The sequence below is a fragment of the Canis lupus genome, chromosome 22, assembly GCF_048164855.1.
Source record: "Canis lupus baileyi chromosome 22, mCanLup2.hap1, whole genome shotgun sequence".
NCBI classification, from domain to species: Eukaryota; Metazoa; Chordata; class Mammalia; order Carnivora; family Canidae; genus Canis; species Canis lupus.
The window spans coordinates 26,960,718-26,984,923 of NC_132859.1; the positions used below are offsets into that span (position 1 = coordinate 26,960,718).

Here is a 24,206-nt window from a genome sequence, read left to right on the forward strand (position 1 = left end):
AGTCCTGGAATCTCAAGGTCCAAGAACCAGGAATTCAGATGTCTTAGGGCAAGAGAAGATGGAAGTCCTAATTCCAAAGTTTGCTCTTCTTCCACCCTTTAGTTCTATTTGGGCTCTCAAGAGATTGGATGATGCCTGTCTACACTGGTGAGGGAAAATCTTTACTTAGTCTACTGATTCAATGCTAACCTGTTCTGGAAATAGCATCTGGGTTTCCTTAGTCCAGTCAAGATGACATAAAATTAACCATCATCCAGCTCTTAAAATAATTTAATTGGAGGATGTTACTTTTCTGTATTTTAAAAAACAGATTCAAACCTGACTTCATCTCTTCATTTGGGATATTAGTAACCAAGTTAGAATTTCTGTTCCCACAACTTTTTAGTGTACCTAGAAAGTTTTAAAAGATACACTTAAATTGTTTTTGGCAAGAACACTGCAAATGGATGAGAAGTTTCCAAATATTCAAATTTAAAATGTTCTTTCCATAGCATGAATTTGAGAAAGCTCCTATTTTTTCTCATTATTAAAATGAGAATCTTAATTTGAATCTTAATTTGAAGAGACAAATTGTTTATTTAAAAAAATATTTGCATGGTAACATATTATTAACAGCTACTCAACACAACAGAGGTAAGCAAATCCGAAGTATATATTTTTTTTCAAAAAGAAATTATATTTGGTGACTCTTTTAAGTACACTAGAAGATATCTAGTGAACTCACAATAGATGTCCATGGTCCCTGACATCCCTTTGTTATTATAAATATGCCATCATTTAAGATAACACAGCCCATAAATCCACTTAACTGGGCAAATGGAAATGGCAATAAGACCAAGGTGGTGAAAGCAGAAAGAAGAGAGGAGGCCACTGTCAACACCTTTGCATGGAAAAGTCTCCTCTTCCCTTGGTAGACTTCACAGGTGATACATGACTGGCTGACATATGGGCCTAGTGAAGATACCAGTATTAATTTGTCATTAAAAAGTAAAGTTCAGGGCAGCCGGTGGCTTAGCGGTTTAGCGCCGCCTTCCGCCCAGGGCCTGATCTTGGAGACTCGGGATTGAGTCCCACATCAGGCTCCCTGAGTGGAGCCTGTTTCTCGCTCTGTCTGTGTCTCTGCCCCCCACCCCCCTGTGTATGTGTGTGTGTGTGTGTCTCCCATGAATTAAAAAAAAAAAAAAAAAGTAGAGCTCAGTTTTTTTTTTCTTTTAGAAAAGTAACTATAAATAGAAGTTCCATTAGTTTCTCCCTATATTCTACTGGATTATCTCTGTGTAGTCACTGTGTATGCCATTCTTCTGTTTTTAGATATTTGGGTTTCGATTTGTGTCATAACTTTTTTCTGAAACTAGTGTCTGTTTCTTAAAGTGTTGTCCATGGCTGGCCAGTTTCAGAACAGTTACAAATGCAGATTTCTGGATTTACACTAGAATGGTCTAGGAGTCTGTTTTTATAACAAGATCCCACAGGTGCTTCTCTGGCACACCATAGTTCAAGATCCACTGCCTTAGATGGTAAACTTTGTGTTGAGAGGACTGTGTCCCCCTAATTCATTATATTCCCAGAACCCAGCACAGGTAGCAATAAACACTTGCTGAACTGCATTGCAATGAACAGCGTAATTTCCCTTGTGGCAGAGAGCTTGAGGGTTTGTTTGGTCGGGGGTTAATAGTCACCATACATTTATTTACTCATTCATCCACCCATTATTGTAGGTACTTGGGTAACAGAATATAAAACAGACTAAACACATTTCTGTCATGACGTTGGTATATTAGTAGGGGAAGACAGAAAATAAAAAAATAATTTACAACTTCTTTACTATGATAGAAGGTGATAATTGGCCATGGAAAGGAAAGTAGGGCAGGCTAAGGGGATCAGGAGGGCTGGTGCAATGGGCTCGTGGAGACAGGGCAACTGCAGGGTGATTAGGGCAGGTCCCACTGAGAAGACCAGACCTTAGCGAAGACTTAAAGGAGGTCACAGAGAATCAACCAAGTGATTATTCCTTTCATTTGCCATAAATCCTGTTCATCCTTCTTTGTATTCAATCAAGACTTCTGAGACATTTTAGACGCTACTGCTACACAGCAAAAGGTCAGTAAATTTTGGCTAAATGAATAAAAATACATTTTGGAGAAAGAAACAATGTGGAGAAATAAAACTAAAAAGTTCCTCTTTGAAACCAGGAAAAACAACCAAAGTAAAATAAAGAGGTATTCCAAACCATATGAAGATACTTGGAAAATGTCATTAACAGCATCTGAGGACCTTATACATCAAATACTTGAGTGAAACCCCCTAGGCAGAGCTGAATGGAGGAGCTGGGGGCCAACTCTGCATAGGTGGTGGCAGCTCTAGGCTCATCTGAGTGGAACTGACACTTGCATATATACGCAAACCTCCCTGACATATCCTAATATGGTAATCATACAAATGATGAAATATACTTAAAAATCCTCCATGATAAAATCTTTTTTTTTAATATATATATATTTTTAATTTATTTATGATAGTCATACAGAGAGAGAGAGAGAGGCAGAGACACAGGCAGAGGGAGAAGCAGGCTCCATGCACCGGGAGCCCGACGTGGGATTCGATCCCGGGTCTCCAGGATCGCGCCCTGGGCCAAAGGCAGGCGCCAAACCGCTGCGCCACCCAGGGATCCCAAAAATCCTCCATGATAAAATCTTTTGTGATTTTGTTTTGTTTTTTGGAACAGATATAACTTCTTGCCTAAAGTATTTATATATAATAAAGTTAATTGATTATTGTTTTGCAGTTAACTACTTGAATGTATTGATTTTTATTCCTATAAAATCAGTATACTTAATATTTTAAATCAGCAATATAATATTTACTAATATTTACTAAGCTAATATAATCAAGAGATAAATAAAATACTTGTTTTGGCCACAACTACTTATATATTAAAAAGAACTATTGTTTTTTTCCTATTTTGTCAGTTTTAAGTTTATAATCTGTCATATTCTGTGATTTAAAAACTTTCAGTTTCTTGACATTGTAACAGTAAGACCATGTAGAAACAACTCCATGTAGTGCCTTTTCTTTGTAAATAAGCTACTTCATATACAATAAGGAAAATAAGTGATTAGCTAGATTCTCAAAGCACTTAGAGCTGCAAATGACTTTTAGAGATTATAGGCTAATTAAAGCCTCACCAGTCACCTATCCCTTTTTAAAGAACAATTAATGAACCTGAATCTAAGGAAGCAAAAGGTTAAATGATTTCTCTGGGGGTAAAATGGCAAGTCAGCAGTGAAGCAGGGCAGATACTTCATTCTCTGACCTCAGGGACATATCACAAACATATCACTATAACGTGTTGTGATACTTTAATGCTTTTACATTTGGGGCCTCCTAGTGCCTTTCTAAACACACATGCATTGGATTAATAGCTTTAAAAGCTTAAGTAATCTATTTAAAATAAGTATTTCCCCTTAAAAACCTAGATTTCCCTTACTTATAAGTTATCAAATAAAAGGGGAATGGTTTGTAGATTTTGTTTTCAGAACAGAATTAACCATGCAATCTAGTCTCTTCTTTAGCTATTTGAGGAAAAATAAATCACCACTGCAATGGGTTGAGAGAAGAAACCCTTTCATCTAAAACATGCAGAGGAATCTGCCACAAAGTTTCACAGCTCTCTTCAGCCACCCAAAATAAAAATTGCTAAGCTTCCCGAGAGTGACCAGGGGTGCCTAGATGGCTCAGTTTGTTAAGCCTCTGCCTTTGGCTCAGGTCATGATCTCAGGATCCTGGATCAAGCTCTGTATCAGGCTCTCTACTTAGCAGGGAGTCATCTTCTCCCTCTCACTCTTATAACATTTATTTATGCTGAATAATAACCTACAAATTGGAATACCATATAAATTAATGCCAAATAAAATACTATCAAACTAAGATACATTTGATAGACTTAAAAAATGAGTGCCTAAAAAAAAAAATGAGTGCCTATTTGCACATGAGGTATCGAGAGGGGACAATGCTGTTTTTTAGGTCCCTGAGGGGCTCACTGAGTTAGTGTGGATGGAGTACTGCAAGGCTCAGTTTGGTCACTTGCTTCGGCAATTCTCAGGAGCTTTGCTTATGGAGTTTTAAGACAGAGTGACATCTCCCAAGGAAATTGTTAAAAACCCAGTCAGAATGCTTCTTCCACATCTTTCTGACTCTCCAAGTCTGAATTACCTATTCTTCCTGCAATACTCTCTCACTCATGTTACTTTCCATAAGAATTAGTTATTTACATCTATAAGGGACTATATCCTAGTCCCATAGATTAGTTCTCATGGTCTGCCCACAGTAAGTAACTAAAAAGTGTATCTGTTGAATTGTATCTTGCTAAAATAAGTCCAGAAGGGTCTACTGAGATACATGGCCTAGCTGCTTCATTCTACAGTTCAAGAAAAGGAGTGAGTCGTCCAATAAATACAGCAGGTTGTGATGTCAGTGGAACCTGATTCTGTGTTTCCCTCATGTGGCTGCCACTGGATTAGTACTGTTGGAGATCTAATCCCTGACCTAGGAGAGCTCCCATTTTGGTAGGTGAGAAAGACTGGTTTAGTTCCCTCGTCACTACATAGTAGAGCATAATACTGATCTAATGAAAGCAAAACTGAGACTGGTAGTGTAGGGAAGGAAGCCAAGACAGTGTTTTAAAAGATAAATGTAATATATGTTCAGGGTCCTGGCCAGTCTTTCTAACTTATGCAATGACCTACTGGTCAGATCCATGTTACAGCCCAGAGGTCTGAATAAGTGAGGAACTCATTTAGGACGAGTTCTTAGAACTTCCAGCTGAGAGTTAAGAACAGTTTGTAATGACAGTGTGTCTCAGTCATCAGAGGAATCACCATAAGCCCAGCAATCTTTTTAGAATTTCAAAGTGGGACCTTAGAAGTAATTTTACCATATATCAACATGTAAGATTGCCAGGGAAGAACAAAGTAATAACAAGCCTTCCCTGGCCTTTCTGCTATCTCAGGCAGCTTCCCCTAAGTTCCTGGCTCTAGTCACACTGGTCTTCTTTAGTTTCATAAACAGGCTTGGCTCTTTTTTACTTTGGAGTGTTTGCTGTTCCCCTGTCTAGAGGCTCCTCTCCCTATTCTATGTCTGGCTGATATCTTCTCCTTCGTTAGTTCTCAGCTAAAATGGTATCTCATCAAAGAGAGGGCCTTTGGACTAACTTACATAAATTAGGTCTTCACCAAGCTCAGGTTCTTTTCCTCCTCTTATTACTTTAATGCTACCCTATTTGTATCCTTTACAGCACGTGATAAATTGAGTACTTTCTTGTTTACTTGGGTATTATGATAAAGACACATCATACATATATATATCTCACCAGGATCTAAACAAGGTCTGTTGAATTCTAGATAGTATACAAGAAAGACTGGTTTGTTGAATAAATTAATAAATTCAAAATACTTTTATAAAACAAGTTCAAAATTATTTGAGGCACTAGGAAACCCTTAACAAGCTTTGAGAAACATAATCTGACTTTATAAAATGTCTACAATAAAAACAAATTTCAAGTATTGGTTTAGTCAAGATTTTCAAGTTATTTCTTTACAGATTTTTGATAGCCACCATTACTTCAGAAGTAGAACTTAGTATTTTTTAATGCTGTCCTATCTCAAAAAAGTCTATACCTGAGTAATCACTAATACCTAAATATTAATGATAATAAATGTCTAATTGGCTGTAATCTAATGATAATAAAAGAATGACATGTGGTTACCTAGCTCATATACAAAGAAAAAGAAACATTTTGAGGGGTCATTAACAGAAAAAAACAAAAACAAATGATTCTCAAATAATGGCAGTTTTCAGAGAAATGCTCCTGTTTTTCAGGAACTAAAAAAAGGATGAAGAAAAGAGAAGTAGCATTCTTTCTACAAGAGAAAATCATATTAAAAACTAATATTGGAAAATCTGAACAGAACCTCTGATGGGAACATCATGAAAAGTAAAAAAAATGGGTACTGCATCCTCCTCAAAGAGTTAGTATATGTGGTTTTCAGGTTATTTACTACTCAGAGGGGAAAACGAATACAACTACTGTAATGCATATTTTGCAACACTGTCACCTGATTGGTAGCAGACTTGGATTCATTCACCTTTTTTCAATTCTGATAGATGACATTTTACCAAAGTCATTTATTTTTAAAAAGCACCTACAATGGAGTTTTTTTGGAATTAAAAGAGTAAAAAAATCTATTACCTGCATAAAATCTGAAATCTGAATATTTAGACCTTTTATAATTTAAAAAGGCAAACTTTAACATAACTCCAAATAAAAGCCAAAACAGAATTGGCCAAGCATAAGAACACTGTACACTATATTTTTATAGTGTGTTTGTGTGTACAAGAAGGACTATGAAATTAAATTGTCTTATTTCTAGCAATTTTCTTCCAAAAACAATAGCAGTCACTGCTAAAAGGGTTGCTTGCAAACTTACCAGAAATATTTTTTGGAGAATATTCTAGTCTTCAAAACAAACAGTAGCTGTCAAATTCTTACTGCATAATCTAAAATGTTAATCTATGTACTGTATTTCATTTGTAATAAGTCTTTGTGATAAGGTTAACACTTCAACACACAACACAAATAAGAGAGCACCAAAAAATGAAAATTACTTTGCTTATGTTTCCGTATTAGAATTTTATTTGCTAAAGGGTAAAAACAGATTTGCAAAATTCACAGTTAACTTAAAACAATAGTTTTAAACCTTTTATTCCTAGCCCTTACTGCCTTCAGGAAGGAGAGAACATCTGGTTATTTAAGGAACACAATATGTTCACATTTTCTATGACTTTTGTTTCTAATTGGGTTTTTAAATTTTTTTTTTAAATTTGAACAACTAGTTAGAACAATGTTTTTTAATCACTTCATATTTTTCAGACTGTCCTCCTTCTATCCCTCTACTTCATTTAGTGGATTGTTTTGGAAATCTGCTCAGTGGTTCTAATATCATGAAGACAAGAAAATGAGAATTAGGATCATGGTCTGAAGAATTAAGTATAGAAATCATATTTATGGTGAACAGAGAACATGATGCTACAAACAGATACTTGACATTTAGTCTCTTTACATAGCATACCTTTAAGAAAATTTCAAATAGTTCTAGGTCCACTTATTTATGTGGCAGTTATATTTATTACAGATGCAAATTAAATGTGTTACAAATTGAATAATTTTTATGACAAATAGTAGTAAATAGGATTCTACTATTTTTAAAAAATATAGTTCTGGTGTGGAAAGGTGGTTGGAAGACCTGGGATCAACCAGTGCCGGCTCTGCAACCGACAAGCTGTATTAAATGAGTCTCAGATTTCACCTTGATCCTTTGTTTGTCTACAGAAGCAGAAGCTGGATTAGATCTCTAGGTTCCTTGCAGTTCTGAAATTCTGACGGTCACAGTGAGGTATATTAACTAGATTCTTTGTTATGTCTCTTTTGTTCCATAATATTTGAAGGTGTTAACAGTTTTTCAAACAATTCTGACACACAGCAAATGAAGGAACTAGATGCTCTATAAGTTTAAGATGCAGGGTCATTCACCATCTTGATAAAAATGGCAACTGACAAATATATAGTTGGTAAAGGCTTCCATGGGATGTGGGTATGGGTTCCAGATATACACTAGGTGAATGAGATCCACCCAGATTAGAGTCAGTATGGTGTACTGGAAGAGGCTTAGCAACCGCATCCAAATTCAGTTTATTTTCTTAATATCAACTCCTGTAGAACACAAAGTTAAATGCTAAAAAATGAGTAGGATCATATGGAATAATGGATGCAATAATAAGCAAATAACTAAAATATAAGATCCTTATGAGGACTCAAAGGTGAAAACATGTCCTGTCTGAGCCTAGGAATGGCTTCCTGAAGGAGGTAGAAGGTAGGCTGGGAATCTCAGGAGGGGATAGATACATACAAGGGTTATGGGGTCTTTCTTGCTAGCTTGGAATCTTAACAAGTCTTCGGCCTCAGGAAAGCCACATAACCTTAACCTGACTGCACTGAAAAAGAATGAAGAAAGAGAACCTGGTTTTGTCTACCTCATAGCTTGTTGTAAGGACATCAAAGTGCTTAGAAACTATGAAGGACAATGATTCTATTATTACAGTGTACAGCCCCATTATTTCAGTCTGTTCAAATGAGAAACCTTTTCACAGTAAAGCCTACATCTGATATAGAACAATTAAAGCTCAGTGTCGCATGCTCTAGTTGCAGAGTCTATTCTCAACTGAGCAATCACCACTGGGATTTACTGAAAGCGGTAGGACAAAGTGCTTTTCTGAAGTTGGCAATGAACTCAGAGGGCTCAGAGTTCCTTGTTTATTTTTATTTTATTAATAAAATGGGTCTGTCAGCAACCACAAACACTACTGTCACAAATAACTGGACTATGAGAATGTACTTTCATGCCTCAAATCTCATCCTTCTACTAGTTCACTTCACAGAGACTTGTGTGTTTATATACTCTGACCTACTTGAATTGGGAATGATTCAAGTATTTTAAGTGTTTCATTGTTACTAATAGAAATTAAGCACACTGATGTTTGGATTTTTAGAGGACATGGGCGGGGTACTAACATCATCCTTCCCTCTTTTTCTTCCTCCTCTGTGTAAATGGCCTATATGAATTATAATGACATTACTACATTGAAAATTCTGTCCACTTGTGGATTTCTATGCTATATATAAACTCGCTGTGTGTGTGTGTGTGTGTGTGTGTGTTTGTGTTTCTTCCCCATTTGTACCTCTGTAGCACCGGACTGGATTTTACTAGATCTTTGTAATTACATCAGTTTTTTTGTGGACAAAGGAGCTATGGTTGGGCAGGTCGTTAGAGACAATTTAATTCAACCCCAAAAGAGAAGACCATGATTTAGCAAGCATGAGTTTCCCCAAATCACAAGGATGGTTGTTAGTAGAGTCAAGATCTGACCCAGTGTCCTGATCCCTAATTCAGTCTCCTTGCTCCTTAACTAAAACTATCACCTTGCTGGGATAGTCATGTGAAAGCTCCTTAACACTATACAACTTTCTTTATTTTTCTATAGATATCATCATTCTATAAACTTGTTCTCAACAGCCTTTTAAACATGATTCCTTCCTCCTCCTGATCAATTTCTTCTGCCTCAGAAATATCAGTTTAAGGTCTTATATTTTGGGCCATTATCTTGATCATTTTTACTTAGTTAGACCCTAAATGTAAAAGTGGGGAATACTTTTCTTTAGATACTAATGCCAATATTTTTCTTCTCTTAATCCTCAGAGAATTTATTTTTTTAATGCTTACAGAATTGGCTTCATTATACTTATATTATGTACCTATCTTATTGAGATAAAAAGTACTCTATTAAAATCTCAGATTCCACTAATAACACTGACTGATTTATTATATAGAATGCTACATCTAGAAGAGTGGATGATTCATAGCAAGATTAACCATATTTAGCCAGGGAAAAATTACCAAGATCGATAGGTTTAGATAATATATTCAGTTCTCCCTTCAGTAAAACCAAAAATAAATCATCTAAGTAGAGAATTCAAATAGTTATTTTAACAGGTTTTTTCCCCCACTCTGTATGATTCTAAGAATTCCTAATGCTGAGCTGAGTTTACCTTAAGTTTACAGACCAAAACTCAAATACTTCAGTGACAAGCAACCTCTTTCTTTATTCCTTTGTAGATATTTCATAGTTGTGGTTATTTTTTATAAAAAATATATACATAAAATATGGGATTTTTGATTTTATAATCAGACTCCTAAGCCTTACCAGAAAAAAATATGCTACCTTAGATAACAGAGAAATGATGGATTATATTTGACACATAATGAAACACTGTAGAGCAGAAATGATATAAAATTGTGTATTTTTATAGAAAATGGGTATAGGCACAAAGAAATCAAATCTTTTAAATCTATCAAAGAATAAATAGAGGTCATACTCAAATGTTGGAAGTCAACCGCAGAGGGAAAAGCAGAAATCCTTTAGAACTAAAATTTACGTTAAACTTGGAGGCCCAAGTGGCTCAGACAGAGCTTTGGCAACAGAGCCACAGACAGACGGACTCCAAGACAGTTCGACAACTGCCAACATGACTATTGGGAATTCTGCCAAAGAGCCAAAGGCTGGGATTACCACCGAATGCCTGGCATTCTCATACTCGTGTTTGAAGCTCTCTCTCTTATATTTCATCCAATATTTTTGTTTGGCTCAAAAGCATCAAGGATTCACAGATTTTTTTAGATCATTAAATGTTCTTATTTTCAAGAAATATAACATTAGTTGTAAAAGAGCACACTTTTTCTCTGAAGTGTAAAGAAAATTTTGGTGGCTTGCTTTAAGTTTAAATAGAGAAATCAGCATTAAAGTCGTTTGAATCTCTGTTTTATTAGGTTACTCTTCCACAAAATTAGAAAAATACATAATCCAAAAATAAAATGATTTAGTATTTCATTGTGTCATAAACTTTTCCAGAACCAGTGCTTTTTATAGCTCTAATGTCTTGGTCACATGGCCCCTGAGGCTCTACCTGGGTAAGCTGGTCTCTGTGAGAGGTACCAATGATAATGAAATGTGGTTATAAGGAGAGACAGTTGCTGAGCTACTTCCTTGAGTTATGAGGAAAGGGGAAGGCAGAACAACCCTCTGAGGGACAAGAGATGTGTGTTCCAGGTTCTCACGGTCAATGTACACTTACTTATTTTACCTGCTCAGTTGCTAGCCAGTGAAGTATGTGAATTTTGCCTACAACTTCAGGCAAATTCTGTCATTAAGCAATTCATCTGTCATTACACAAATTCCCCACTATGAATTCTTGGAGTCATGCTGAGAAACCATTTTTTCACTCAACTTAAAATTGTGCATACTCTATTTGGAAAGCTTACCTTTGGATCTCGAAGGAACAGAGCCTTAAGAATTAGTGAGTGTACGTCCCCAATTAGTGGGTAATGCATCAGAAGGCCAAGACAGGTCTGGTAGTTACTAGAGATCACTAAATAAGAGGAAAAAGAAGAATTCAGAAGCAATACTGTTTAAGATGTTTGCATTACTCAAGACTAAAAAATAACAACTTAGATTTAAAGAAAGCAAACCAATAACTCAATTAATTTGATAAAAGGAAATAGGGAGAAGGGATCTTTACCAAATGGCCTTTGAAGCAGCACACTGTACTGTTAACTGCAATCTAATATCTAGCACTTATCCTCAGGAGGTGTTGGAAGAAGAGCCTCAGATATAGAGATGTGTATGTTTGCAATATAAATAAACTCTTAGAAGCATGCATATTTATTGCCATTTATATATCTGTGTTTAAATGTCTCTAGTTTTGCTTAGAAATTAGTAACAAAAATCTTATGAATGGGAAAAAACAGTTTAAAATTCTAATAATATTTACCCTAATTATTATGCTTCAAAAGTTACATGTTACATTTATTCTTTTATATGTAAATATTACATAATTCAAAGTTTAAAAAATATAATTTCTTCCAATATTTTTTTCTAAAGGTAATGAGAAATTTAGGGGGAGGATCTATGCAGCATTTCTTGGGAGGAAAAATGTCAGAATCTTCATAGATAAGCCTAACTGTGTTCCTTAGACTGTCATTTAATTTTTTTCCCAAATCAACCTAATTATGGGCGCAATTATTAAACACATCTTTTCAGGCAGGTCTATGTAAACTACTTCATTTCTTGGCAATCCATCTGCCACTGCTGTCACAATCAGGCCCATTAACGACAATCGGTTTGTAAGCCACACTGACTGCTTCCACAGCATTGACTGTGAAGAAACTTTACAGTTACAACTTCCTGTTGTTGCAACTGAATCCTTTTCATTAATCTGAACAAGCAGTTGAAAAATATTCCATAGGAAAACAATTGTGATTCTACAGAAAACAACACAAATCACAAAATAAATAATTGTTTGTGATCAGAAATATCCTTGATTCCTAGATTTTTCTTCTTCTTTTGTTGGAAGCACCATTTTTTGCAACAGCTTCCCGCCCCCTCCCCCTTCCCATGAACATTATGGGGAAAGGAGACAGGACTGGGCAAAATGAATAATTATAATCTATGTAAGGAACCACTTTATCATCTTCATTTCCGTTGCTGATCTGACAGCTTGTAATTTCATACATCTGCTTTCATTTGTAAAGCACTCACTTATCCTACCCTTTCTATATCTGTTCAGCCTCTTCTCTTCTCATTCGTTCATTTTATCATATTCACATTCAGTTACCTGTTGGCCTTTTTTCTCTAGAATTCAGAAAGCTAGTATACTGAGAACTCTGTAATGTTTCCATGTGTGGTTTTCTTTGAGCTCTAACAAATAAATAGAACGTAGATAATCAATTCATCTTATAACTCATACTTTCCCAAATACTATAATTATATACTAGTAACTGACCCAGGAAGAATTCTTGTGTATTTTGCAAAAGAAGCAAATGGTTCTGGATTTGGGATTGAAAGATGTGGGCTTGAATCCTGTGACACCATATGAACCTTTTCTAAGGTTGCCATAAGATTAAAGGACATAATCTGTTTCGCTGATTGACAGCAGCTGCTCAAAACCTGTTGTAACCTCTCAGAGCATCAATTCAGTCATGTGGAAACAACTTCCTGATTAAAAAAATATATATATCCCCCTACTTTATTCAATCTAATAGCTATTTGTTGAGTACCTAATCCACGGCAGGGTCTATGTTAGGAGGGGATGCAGAGATAAACAAAACATTTCTTAGTCTAAAGAAAATTAAAGAGCTGAAGGGCAGATGTATAACAGCAAGCAGTTTTTGCTACTACCACTAAAATGGCAATAAATTACTAAAGGCTTTCTTTCTGAGACTAGGCCCTATGCCAAGAACTTTTCCTACATTATCTCATTTAATTTCTATGACAATCTTATTATAAGGTTATAATTATTATCCCTGTTTTACAGATGAGAAAACACTTAGGTTAAGTCATTTGCCCAAATCACTGTGTAGCTCAGACAAGGTCTGAGCTTTAATATGTGGCTTTGTTTGAAAAGGCAATTGTTTTAAAAATGAGATGACATAATAAATGCAGAGTCACTGCAAACAGAAGAGTCAATTTATATTATTACTCTCAAGCAGTAGTTTTTAAGGAGTTTGGAAGGTCAGCATAACCCAGTCTCTAGAATAGCCTGATATAGATAGGTATTTGTTATTTGTTGGGACGAGGGCAACAATTCTATTCTTACAACTTGATAGAACTTTTGAGGCTGAAGTAAGGTATAAAATATGTAAGGGAAGCCAACAGATGCATTAATATTCTACTTGCAGAATGAATGAAGGTGCTAACAGTCTTTCTCTCCTGTCTCCCTTTCATCCATCCAGTCACTGAATGTTAATGAATATTTCCTGAGCATCTACTATATCCTGGACACACAGAGAGTGTGCTAGAGATAAAATGACAAAAGAATCTAAGCTCTGAAGAGTAGCCGACCACGCCATCTGAAATACTGCTGTAGGGTGCTTGCTTCTGCAGCACATATACTAAAATTGGAATGATACAGAGAAGATTAGCATGGCTCCAGAGCAAGGATGACTCGCAAATTCAAGAAGCAAAATACTGCTGCAGGAGTTTAGGACATGCTACCCTGCAATATACCACTTTGGTATACTGATTATTTTGAGTTGTAGGCACTTGAAAAACAACAAATGCACAGTGAGGCTTTCTTTGAACTCCTCTTAACCGTCTAAAGATACATCCCCCAAGGGATGCCTGAGTGGCTCAGCAGTTGGGCCTCTGCCTTCAGTTCAGGACGTGATCCCTGGGATCCGGGATAGAGTCCCACATCGGGTTCCTTGCACGGAGCCTACTTCTCCCTCTGCATATGTCTCTGCGTCTCTCTCCCTCTCTGTGTGTCTCTCATGAATAAATAAAATCTTAAAAAAAAAAGATACATCCCCCAAAAGGAAGTCAGTTGCCATAAATTCCCCCAAGACAAACTTTGTCACAAATTCACACCTCTCATCTCTTTTTCTAAAGGCCCATTTGTCTTCCCTAAAATCACTTACTTTTCTCTAAGAGGTCTACATCTCCCCTCCACTTTCTTTATTAAGATGGTATTTAATCTTAAATTCTAAAACCATATCTTTGAGAGTTGCTCATTTTCCTGAGTATTTACCACATACAAATGAGTATACATTTATATGTGTGTGTCAATATATATTACACAACTGTAATATGTATTTTTATAATAAAATATATAATTATATAATAATATAAGATACGTATGTTAATAAGCTTCTGCCTTTCTTGTTAATCTGTTTTTTTTTTTTTGTTAAATAATCTCAGCTAAAAACTTAAATGCGTATAAGTAAAGCTTTACTTCCCTATAGCACCCTGTCTTTGGATAATACTATCTCTAATTTATTAATGAAAACTTGCACCTTGAGAACACTTTTAATCTGCAGTTACATACACTAAGGATTAAGTTCCTTTTGAATAACTGTGCCAAATTTCGAGTAGGCAAGCGAGAATAACACAAGCTATTTTAAAAACAAAATAGTGGGGATCTGAGAGAATAAGAATTTAGTTTTGATCTTTATAGCAAATTTTTGTTGAATGTGCCAAATTCACCTGCAGTCCTATTCCCTCTCTAGTGTTTACTCTATCAGGGCAGTGAAAGATTTAAAAAAGGCTGACTTTTTGGTATCTCCCTATATTTGAAATCAAGTATGTATATGCTTTAAAAACAAAGTACAGCAGCCTGGGTGGCTCAGCGGTTTAGCGCCACCTTTGGCCCCAGGGCGTGATCCTGGAGACCCGGGATGGAGTCCCATGTCAGGCTCTCTGCATGGAGCCTGCTTGTGTCTCTGCCTCTCTCTGTGTCCTTCATGAATGAATAAATAAAATCTTTAAAAACAAAAAACAAAGCAGAACAAAACAAAACAACAACAACAAAAAACAAAGTACCGAAGTTACACACTCTGAAGAGCTCATTCACAGAACTATAAGACAAAGGTAAGTGGTAACTAGGAAAACATACTGGATTTGGGATCAGACGATCTAGATTATAATCTAATTTAGATTTAGATCAGATTGCTGGCCAGTCACCTATTCTGTGTGTGGACTTCATTTTTTCCCCATTTATAAAACAATAATAATGCTTACTCTATCTTCAGGGTTTCTGTAAGGGTGGCACAGATGCAAGGTAGTATGTTTCCCATATCGCTTAATTCTTGCTGAATGCACTCCCTCCGCATGACGCAAAGTTGACTTCTCTGTCTCTACTTTTAAATGGTACACGACTGTTCTGGAGTTGTTTAAGGGAGCTGGTTTAAATAGTTTCTCCAGTAATGACAAAAAACTAATGAAATCAGTAAAGATAATCAGAGGATGTTATTGTTTTGAGAAAGCTTAGACCTTAAATAACTTATGTATAATTCAAAGTTAACTGCCCCTACAATTTTAACACTTGTAAGTAAAACACTTCATCCAAATTACTTATTTTTATATTTAGATACACTTACTTTCCCAAGGTAACAAAATGGACTGGGAACAACTACCAAAGAATGTAAAACTAAATGTAGACTGCCTTTAATTTCCTCTAAAATTAAGAAAAGTAGTAGCTATCACTTATTAAGCATCTATAATGTGCATGGCAAGTTGCCATATATTATACAAATGCCCTGTGAGCCTCCTAATCCCCACTAAGGTAAGTATTATCATCAACTCCACATTTTAGACAAGGAGATGGCCGTGCAGAGAGAATAAACAACACATCTGAGGCCAGTGGGCTCCTAAATGGCAGAGAGGGCTGAACCCAGGTCTGTGAGGCTGAAAGCCTCACTCTTCACCACTGTACCTTATACCATCCTATATTCCTAGAAGAAAATGTCACAACAAGAGTATCCATGTACAGAAGCCAAATTTAGACACAGTGCAAATGGCTTCTAAACACTAACTATGTGTGAGGCACAGAGAAGCCTCAAAGATATACTGAGAAAAGCCCTCCATATATAAGGCCAGGTAAAGTAAATATTTAGAAATAGGCATAAATTCTTGAAGTTAGTTATTAAGTGGCATATAAAACAAATAATCATGAATATAAAATTAGAATACTTACCTAACAACAACAAAAAGGAAAACTTAAAGGCTTTAACATAATTTATGGTACCTCCCCCACTGAAAACAAAGCTGATATGTATGTAAGTGTCCTGCACGGTACCTGGCATGCAGAAGACATTCAATAAATGCTATGTGCTCTGAAAAAATATTTGTTGAGGATCCAAAACATGATGGGAAAGAAACAATACTTATTGCATTCATTGTCTTGAACTATTAAAAAACCCGTACTATTTTAACTTCCCTAGTTATAAAAAATGGCAACATACAAAATAGGGTTTCAAATGGACCAAAAAACCAGGTGGGGGTAGGGAGTAATCATAAATAAAAAGAACAAAGCTTATTCTTTTCAGTCTTGGAGAAAGCCAGGGATAAAACCAAGTAATACACTTCTCCAAACAAAGTGATTTTTGTCTAGTGTTTACAATTCTAAGATTTTGTCCTTCCGGGTTTTCCTCCCTGCTTGACATTGTGACAACTGCTTCACTGAGCACCATCAATCACAGCAACATCCATTCTCAAAACCTAAGATAAACACATATTCTTCTATAAACAATGAGATGGTCCTTATTTCTCTAGTAGATTTTGTGTATAAATATGAGAGTTTTAAATTAGATTTTTGGGAAAAGGACAATCTCAAATTCAGAGTAGCCCACTCTTTTGTCTTGAAAAAATCTTAAAAATTTTTTTTTTAAGATTTTAAGTAATCTCTATGCGTAATAAGGGGCTCAAACTCACAACTCCAGAGATCACAAGTCACATGCTCTACTGACTGAGCTAGCCAGACGCCCCTCAAAAAAACCTTTAAGAAGTGCTCTTAATGCTTTCCAAGCTTAATACACTTTAAACAGAATTTATTTTAATCAGATCAAACAACATAAGAGATCTTCTCAAGAATTTATACCTTTAAACATATGGTGTTGTCAACTGAAAGGTAGTAAGCAAGCAAGCATCCAAGTGGAGAACTAATAGCGGGTAGGGTATGAGCATAGGATGAAAAACACCATACTAGTGAAGTCAGCATGACTGCACACTCACTCCAGAGTGCCAATGGTCCTGGCATTAAGTTTGAAGCAAATCAGGTCCCTGTACAGACTTAAATTTTGTCATCGTCTCCATCTTGTTACCTAGTAAGGGCATAAATGAGATGATACAGTGCAGAAACCTTTAAGTCTTTAAATGCAAGTTATTACCATTGTGTAATAATTGTAGGGATATGCCTAGAATCAGGGCCTGAGTTCTATCTCCACATTATAAAATGTTACAGAAACAAAATCTAAAAAATTTAGCATGTATTAAAATTTAGGAAAGAAAATAATAAATCTGATTCATAGTTTTTGCCTCTTATTTTTTTAAATCCAAATGAAAGAAAACCATAGGTCAGGCTTTTAATTAATTACTTGTTTGTCTGAATCTGAATACAGATAGATACATACATACATTTTACTTCGTTGCTTAGTGATTTTTAATTCCTTGCTTAGAAGTATAGATCTGTCAGTAAAAAGGGTTGAGGTACAGAAGATATTTAAGAAGTGTTGAAAATCTCTCTTTTGTTAGACTTCATGTATTCAACTCAGTTAACTAGCATTTATTAAATATCTATTTTGTTCCATATACTGATATGACAAGAAAAAAGACACAATCCTAGTTTTCTCTTCATAATGCAGTGAAAGAGGAGCGTAAGACTATAAAACAGGACATATTTGATAACAGTGGCACATACGAGGGGCTGTGACAACTCCTGGAGTGGAAAGCTGCAAGGTCAGTGAGTATCATCCATCAGGTGGAAGTAAACGGAGGCAGGATACTGAGTAGTTCCTATGGCAGAATGCTGAGGAGAAATGGAGACATGGAAGCAGGTCCTGCTTATCTACAGGGAGATAGAGTTTAGATTTTATTCTCTATTTGTTATCCCTACTGAAGGACTGTAAGTGATGTGATCAGATTTCTTTTTAGAAAGATTAATGCCAGCATAGGGTGATCAGTGGGAGGGAGGAGGAAGGACAAGATGCATGGAGCCAGCTAAAGTTTCTGGTAATACTACAGAGAGGAGAGGATGAATACTTGAAGTAAGCAAGGGGAAGTGGAGTACAGTGGGCAGAAATTGCTGGAAAAATGGATAGGTCTTTATATACAATTGAATTTGGGGAGTGTGTGCATATGATGAGAAGCAGAAAAACAAAAGCAGACAGTAAGAAATTATCAATAAAAATGTTAATGAATTTACATAATAAGGCTACTTAATATAGTGATTTTTAATTATTTCTTTGTGGACGTTTTAAACACAGTTCCGATTTTTATGAAAGTTAGACATGTACATAATTTAAAAATTCCAATCATTTAAGGCAGCTGATAATGAATACAGCACTTGCTGTCTCCTACCCTGTATTTCCCAATACCCAGAAGCACTTGCTTTCTTTTAGCTGATTAAGAAAAATTTACCTTCCATATTGTGAGAAAAAACATGCTGTCTAACTAACTCTTACTTTAAATGTTGTCTACTGACTTCCCATTTAAGCTTTAATTCATCCTTAGCACTGAAAGCCAACCCTCTGCCAACCTCCACATCATACATGCATTCCTTGTCCCCTCCCCCGATGATGTTACACCATAATTCTAGTTAAACCAATTTTTAGAGTTTCCACTTTTATAACAGGGCAAACATTATTACAGCTAAGTTAACAGTGTATCATGACTCCTCCCCCTGTTTCCACAGCCCTTTTTTCTTTCTTGGGATTTATAACGGTCTTGTTTTCCAATTGCTATGTTGTGTATGTATTTAACAGGAGTTTATCCTTAAATATTCTCCCATTTGTATACATTTATTTTTGAAACTTCAAAAAAATTTTCAGGTGCTTTTGTCAATTTCTTTCCTTCCCTCTCTCCCTTTCTTTCCTTTTCTTTCCAGGAAATTTCTCAATTTCTCATGAGCTCTCTGGTCTGTTCCATCATTGTGGGGATGCCCTCTACCTCTTGCAAGTGTTATACCCTTATTTCCTCAAGTGCCTAGCTTCTTTCTTGCTTTACACCCTTGTTTTGAGGAGCACATCCTCTAAAGGCTTTATGCACAGGACAGGAATTAAAAAAAAAAAAAACTTTTCTGTTTGAAACATTTATTGTGACAATTAATAGTCTAGGTATGGAATTCCAGGCTGGATATACATTTTCCTGGGAAAATTGGGAGCATGGTTCCAGAGTATTTTGGCTTCCAGTTAAAAAGTCTCACACCATTCTAATTCCCATTCTTCTATGTGACCTGTTTCTCTTTTCCCACCCCCATCTAAATTTAGAGTAATGCACCTTTAATTTGCATGTATTTTCACATATAATGGACCCTTTCAATTTAGAAACTCATGTTTTTCTGTTCAATTAGAAATTTCTCTTTAATTGCTTCACTGATGATTTTCTCCCTTCTGTTTTTTTGTTTATTCTGTTTCTCATTTCTTTCTTCTTTCTCTCTATTAGAAGAAATCTCATTATCTAGATGTTGGATCTCTTGGCCCAGTCCTTCAATTTTCTTTCTTATTTTCTAAATCTGTTTTATGTGCTGTTTCCTGGAATACTTTTCAATTTTATATTCCAAACCATCTTACTTGCATCATATTTTTATTATCAATACATTTTCCCTTTTTTAAAAGATTTTATTTGAGAGGGAGAGAGAAAAAGAAAGAGAGAGAACATGAGCAGGGGAGAGAGGCAGAGGGAAAATCAGACTCCCCGCTGAAAAGGGATTTTCAACACAGGGTTTGATCCCAGAACCCCAAGATCATGACTTAAGCCAAAGACAGATGCTCAACTGACTGAGCCACCCAGGTGCCCCTAATACTTTTTCCTTTGAATCACGCTTTTCCTAGCTCTCTGAGATGTTCCCTCCTCCTTGTGTAGTCTCTGTGTACAGAGACTGTTGTTTTTCTCTCCTGGATGCTTATTTAGATCTCTGCTTTTATTTTTATGCTTTCCTCAAATGTTTGGTGATTTATGGCTACCTGCTCATGTCTAAGAGTGGGGCGGTACAAAGGTAACTTCAAGCTTTGTGTGCATGAATGGGTGGGTGTTTTAACTCTAGGGTTTACACAGGTCATTCTTAGGTAATCCGTGAACCTAGATTTTTAGGCTTTTTCTCTTGGGCTCACTGGATTCCCCCAAAAAGGATCTCCCAAATTTCTTCTAGAAGGAGGAAGTTTGGTTCTAGTGATCTGGGAACAGTAAAGATGGTGAAAGAACACTGGTGGCCTCCATATTGACTGCCCGAAACTGCCCGAGTCCCTAGTCCAGAAATCCTCCATTTTACCACCTCCAGGATATATCCTCAAGGTACAGGTTGGATATCTGCTTCTTAAACAGACTTTTAATCAGTTCTTGTTCTTCAGTCTTAACTTCTTCCTTCTTCCTACCAATTCCCAGCAATACCTAGCACTGCCAATTTCTATACTTTTAGGAATTTTATGGGTTATTTCTTGGCTTTCCTCATTATCAATTTTGTATCTAGTTTTCTTGGATCTGCTAAGTCAGTTATCAGTCACCTATCTGCTTTCCTGTTTCCAAAATCTCAGTAATCTCCTTCCTAATTCTCTGTGTCCTGGGTGTTTATGCCATTTTAATGGGGTTTCAGAAGCAACAGTGGTAAATAGAGGAGCTTAATATAACATCTCAAATCTGATATCCTTAGTCACTGACATTCCTATTCAGCATCTGGGCAATGAACTACTGGGAAGAAGAATCTAGGTGAGGAAGTAACTGAGTGGGAAAAGCTGAGGAAGAAGGAGAGAGCAGAGGAAGGTGAGTGAGAAAGCTGGGAAGTCAGTAGTCAGGAAGCCCAAGATCACTGTCTCCTTTTCTCTAATGGTCAGAAAGAATGGCTGTAATCAACTTGCAGGACTATTCACATTATATTTTGACAGCAACAGATGGACATGAAATCTTGAGTATTTCTGGGTAAGATTCTAGTGATACATATGATTTTGCTGGCTTTTGCCCATAAAAAGGTATTGTAAAGTTCCTGAATCCATCATTGTATTGCTTTCTAGGGCAATGGAAAAATGTGGGATGGGAGTAAGAACACAGAGAGGCAAGATTATGGCATCAGGAAAGAAGACTACTTCCTCCCCTTTAATAAAAGGCCAAAATAGGTATGGACTCTTAATTTTGAACATGAAACAAGATTTCCAGGAGCATAATTTTTCTTTCATATCTCTATTCCTGTAGTTGTATAAATTAGAAGTATTTTCAGGCAAAAAAAAAAAAAGGACATTAAAAAGACAATGTGACACATATTAGAATGGTCAAAACCCAAAACAGTGACACTACCAAATGTGGAGCAATAAGAACTTTCATTCACTGCTAGTGGTAATGCTAAGTGGCACAGCCATTTTAGAGGACAGTGTAGCCACTATGTTGAAATTTCTTTTTTAGGCCTGATCATAAGCAATTACAAAGAAATGATAATTACTTTTATGTATCAATTTGACTGGCCTATAGGATGCCCAGATTGTTGGTAAGTTATTAGTTCTAGGTATGTCTGGGTATATGTCTAGAAAAGATTAGCATTTGATTTAGTGGACTGAGTGATGAGATCTGCCCTCAATGACAGTAGGCATCATCCAATCCACTGGGGTCCCAAATGGAACAAAAGAATGAAGGAAAGGTGAATCCTCTCTCTCTCTCTTCTTGAGCTGAAATGTCTATTGTCTCTTGGTCTTGGATATGAAATCTCCTGGTCTTTGAGCCTTTGGACTCTGAGACTTCCAACATAAGACCCCTGGTCCTCAGGCCTTCAGACTCAGACTGACTTATATCACTGGCTATCCTGCTTCTGCAGCTTGCAGATGACTGACTTTGAGACTTCTGGGCCTCCATAACTGTGCAGGGCAATTCTTTTAATAAATCTCTTCATATATATCTGCATTTATATTATAATGGTTCCTTTTTCTCTGGAGAACTCTAATACAAAAAGCTCTACCTGACAAGTCTTACCTCATAGTCTGAGGCAGAAAATGGGTCTATGCCACAGCAGACACGGTGCACAGCCAATACACTCTGGTTTCTGAAAGATGTTGCAATCATGGTCTTGGCCAACTGAGCCCACATGACCTTTCACATATTTCTATTCCTAGCCATGGTGCCTTCATTCCTAGATTTATCTGAACTCTCAGGCATTGATCCTTTTCATATGCCTCTGCTGGGACCTTTTTATGGGGGTAGAAAGAAGAACTCTTGAAGATACTTTCCCTCATTTGTTTTAGTTCTCAGTTGTTTTCTACTCCTAGCCTTTCCACCTCATCCCCCACTCATGCCCGTAAACCACTGCCACTTCAGGGTCCTTAAACTACCAGTCTTTTGTTCAGGGCTTCTTCAAGGGGGGAGATAACACCACATCTATGCTGATCTACATGATCCTCAACCAGTGTGCCATTCTATGGGTGAAATGGAACGAGGGAGCTGACAATCTCTCCAATTTTTGACCCTTACTGATAGCACAACAAGAAGTGATTAAAGGCTTATTTTATTAACTCTTCCATTTTTGACTTGCTTTTTTTGTTTTTAAGATTTATTTATTCATGAGAGACACAGAGAGGCAGAGACATAGACAGAGGAAGAAGCAGGCTCCCTGTAGGGGGCCCGATGGGGTACTTGATCCCAGATCCCAGGATCACGCCCTGAGACAAAGGCAGACGCTCAACTGCTGAGCCACTAAGGTGTCGAGACCTGTTGTTTTAATTGGCTACTCTAACACCTAACAGCTCAGGTCTCTCTCCTGCCCAGCTCAGCTGAGCTCCTGAAATTTACCATATTATCCAGCAATCATGCTCCTTGGTATTTACCCAAATGAAATGAAAACTTATGTCCATACAAAAATTTGCATGCTAATATTTGTAGTGTCCTTAATCATAGTTGCCAAAACTTGGAAGAAACTAAGATGTCCTTTAGTAGGTGAATGGATAAACTGTGGTACATCCAGATAATGGAATATTATTCAGAGCTAAAAAGAAATGAGCTATCAAGTCCTAAAAAGACATAGGAGAAACTGATATGCATATTACTAAGTGAAAGAACCTAATCTAAAAAGGCTACATACTATATGATTCCAGCTATATGGTATTCTGGAAAAGGTAAAACTATGAAGACAATAAGATCAGTGGTTGTCATGGGTTACGGGGATGAACAGGCAAAGCACAGAGGATTTTTACAGCAGGGAAGCTATGCAGGTAATACTATAGTGAGGGATAGATATCACTATACGTTTGTCCAAATCCATAGAAGGTACTACACCAAACGTGAATTGTATTGTAAACTAGGGACGTTAGGAGATGATGATGTGTCATTGTAGGCTCAATTATAACAAGTGTACTACTATTGTGGGGGATGTTGACAGTGGGGTAGGCTGTGTGTATGTGTGTAGGGAGGCTGGTATCTGGGAACTCTGCACATTCAACTCAATTTTGCTGCAAAGCTAAAATTTCTTTAAAAAGCTCTATTTAAAAAAAAAAAGTCTAACCATAAAAAAATATGCTACTATGATGTATCAGCCTATGTTAGTGAAATTTTGAAAGATTTTTAGCTAAAATATAAAGTAATATAAATGGTAGTTGTAACTCAAAGGGTCATATAAATATCCATATCTGAGATGGTCATAGAACGACCTACAATATTTAATGTCTGAGAGGGGAGAGAGCTGGCAGTCAGGAATTGCTTAAACACTCCTTTAAAAATAAGACCACCAATTTGTGTTTTGATAAAAACTCAATGACACATTACTATGTGATTTAAGAGAGCCTTTGTTTCTTAGTCCCTGAGGTTGGGTAAGACTTTTCCAGAAAAGACAAATAAATTCAATTTGTAGTTGAAACAAAATGCATTGTGACATCAGTATAATGTTGAACATGCTCTTAATGAGAAAATAGAGAAATAGAAATTCTGGGGTAGGACAGATGGAAACTCTGGCAGAGAGACACGTAGTGGCTGAGAAGTTAACCAGAGGTCTAAAGTGAAATGAAAAGGAACAATGTTTATAAACTATGAAGAAGACACAACTGCCACACCAGGCCAGGCCAAGAGATGGCTAAAGACAC

General features: G+C 36.4%; 1 protein-coding gene and 1 non-coding gene across 22 annotated transcripts in view; one reads left to right on the forward strand and one right to left on the reverse strand.

Annotated features, from left to right (window-relative positions):
* The window catches only part of TBC1D5 (TBC1 domain family member 5), a 546,849-nt gene that overhangs the window by 110,093 nt on the left and 412,550 nt on the right, over positions 1–24,206 (reverse strand). For all 21 annotated transcript variants that reach the window (XM_072792900.1, XM_072792895.1, XM_072792888.1 and 18 more), the window contains one exon: positions 10,932–11,038. In XM_072792900.1, the coding sequence (XP_072649001.1) occupies positions 10,932–11,038 (107 nt within the window). The remainder of the gene's footprint in view (positions 1–10,931; positions 11,039–24,206) is intronic.
* On the forward strand, positions 13,536–13,642 carry LOC140614554 (U6 spliceosomal RNA). The gene has a single exon (XR_012015391.1). It is a non-coding gene; the product is annotated as a U6 spliceosomal RNA (small nuclear RNA).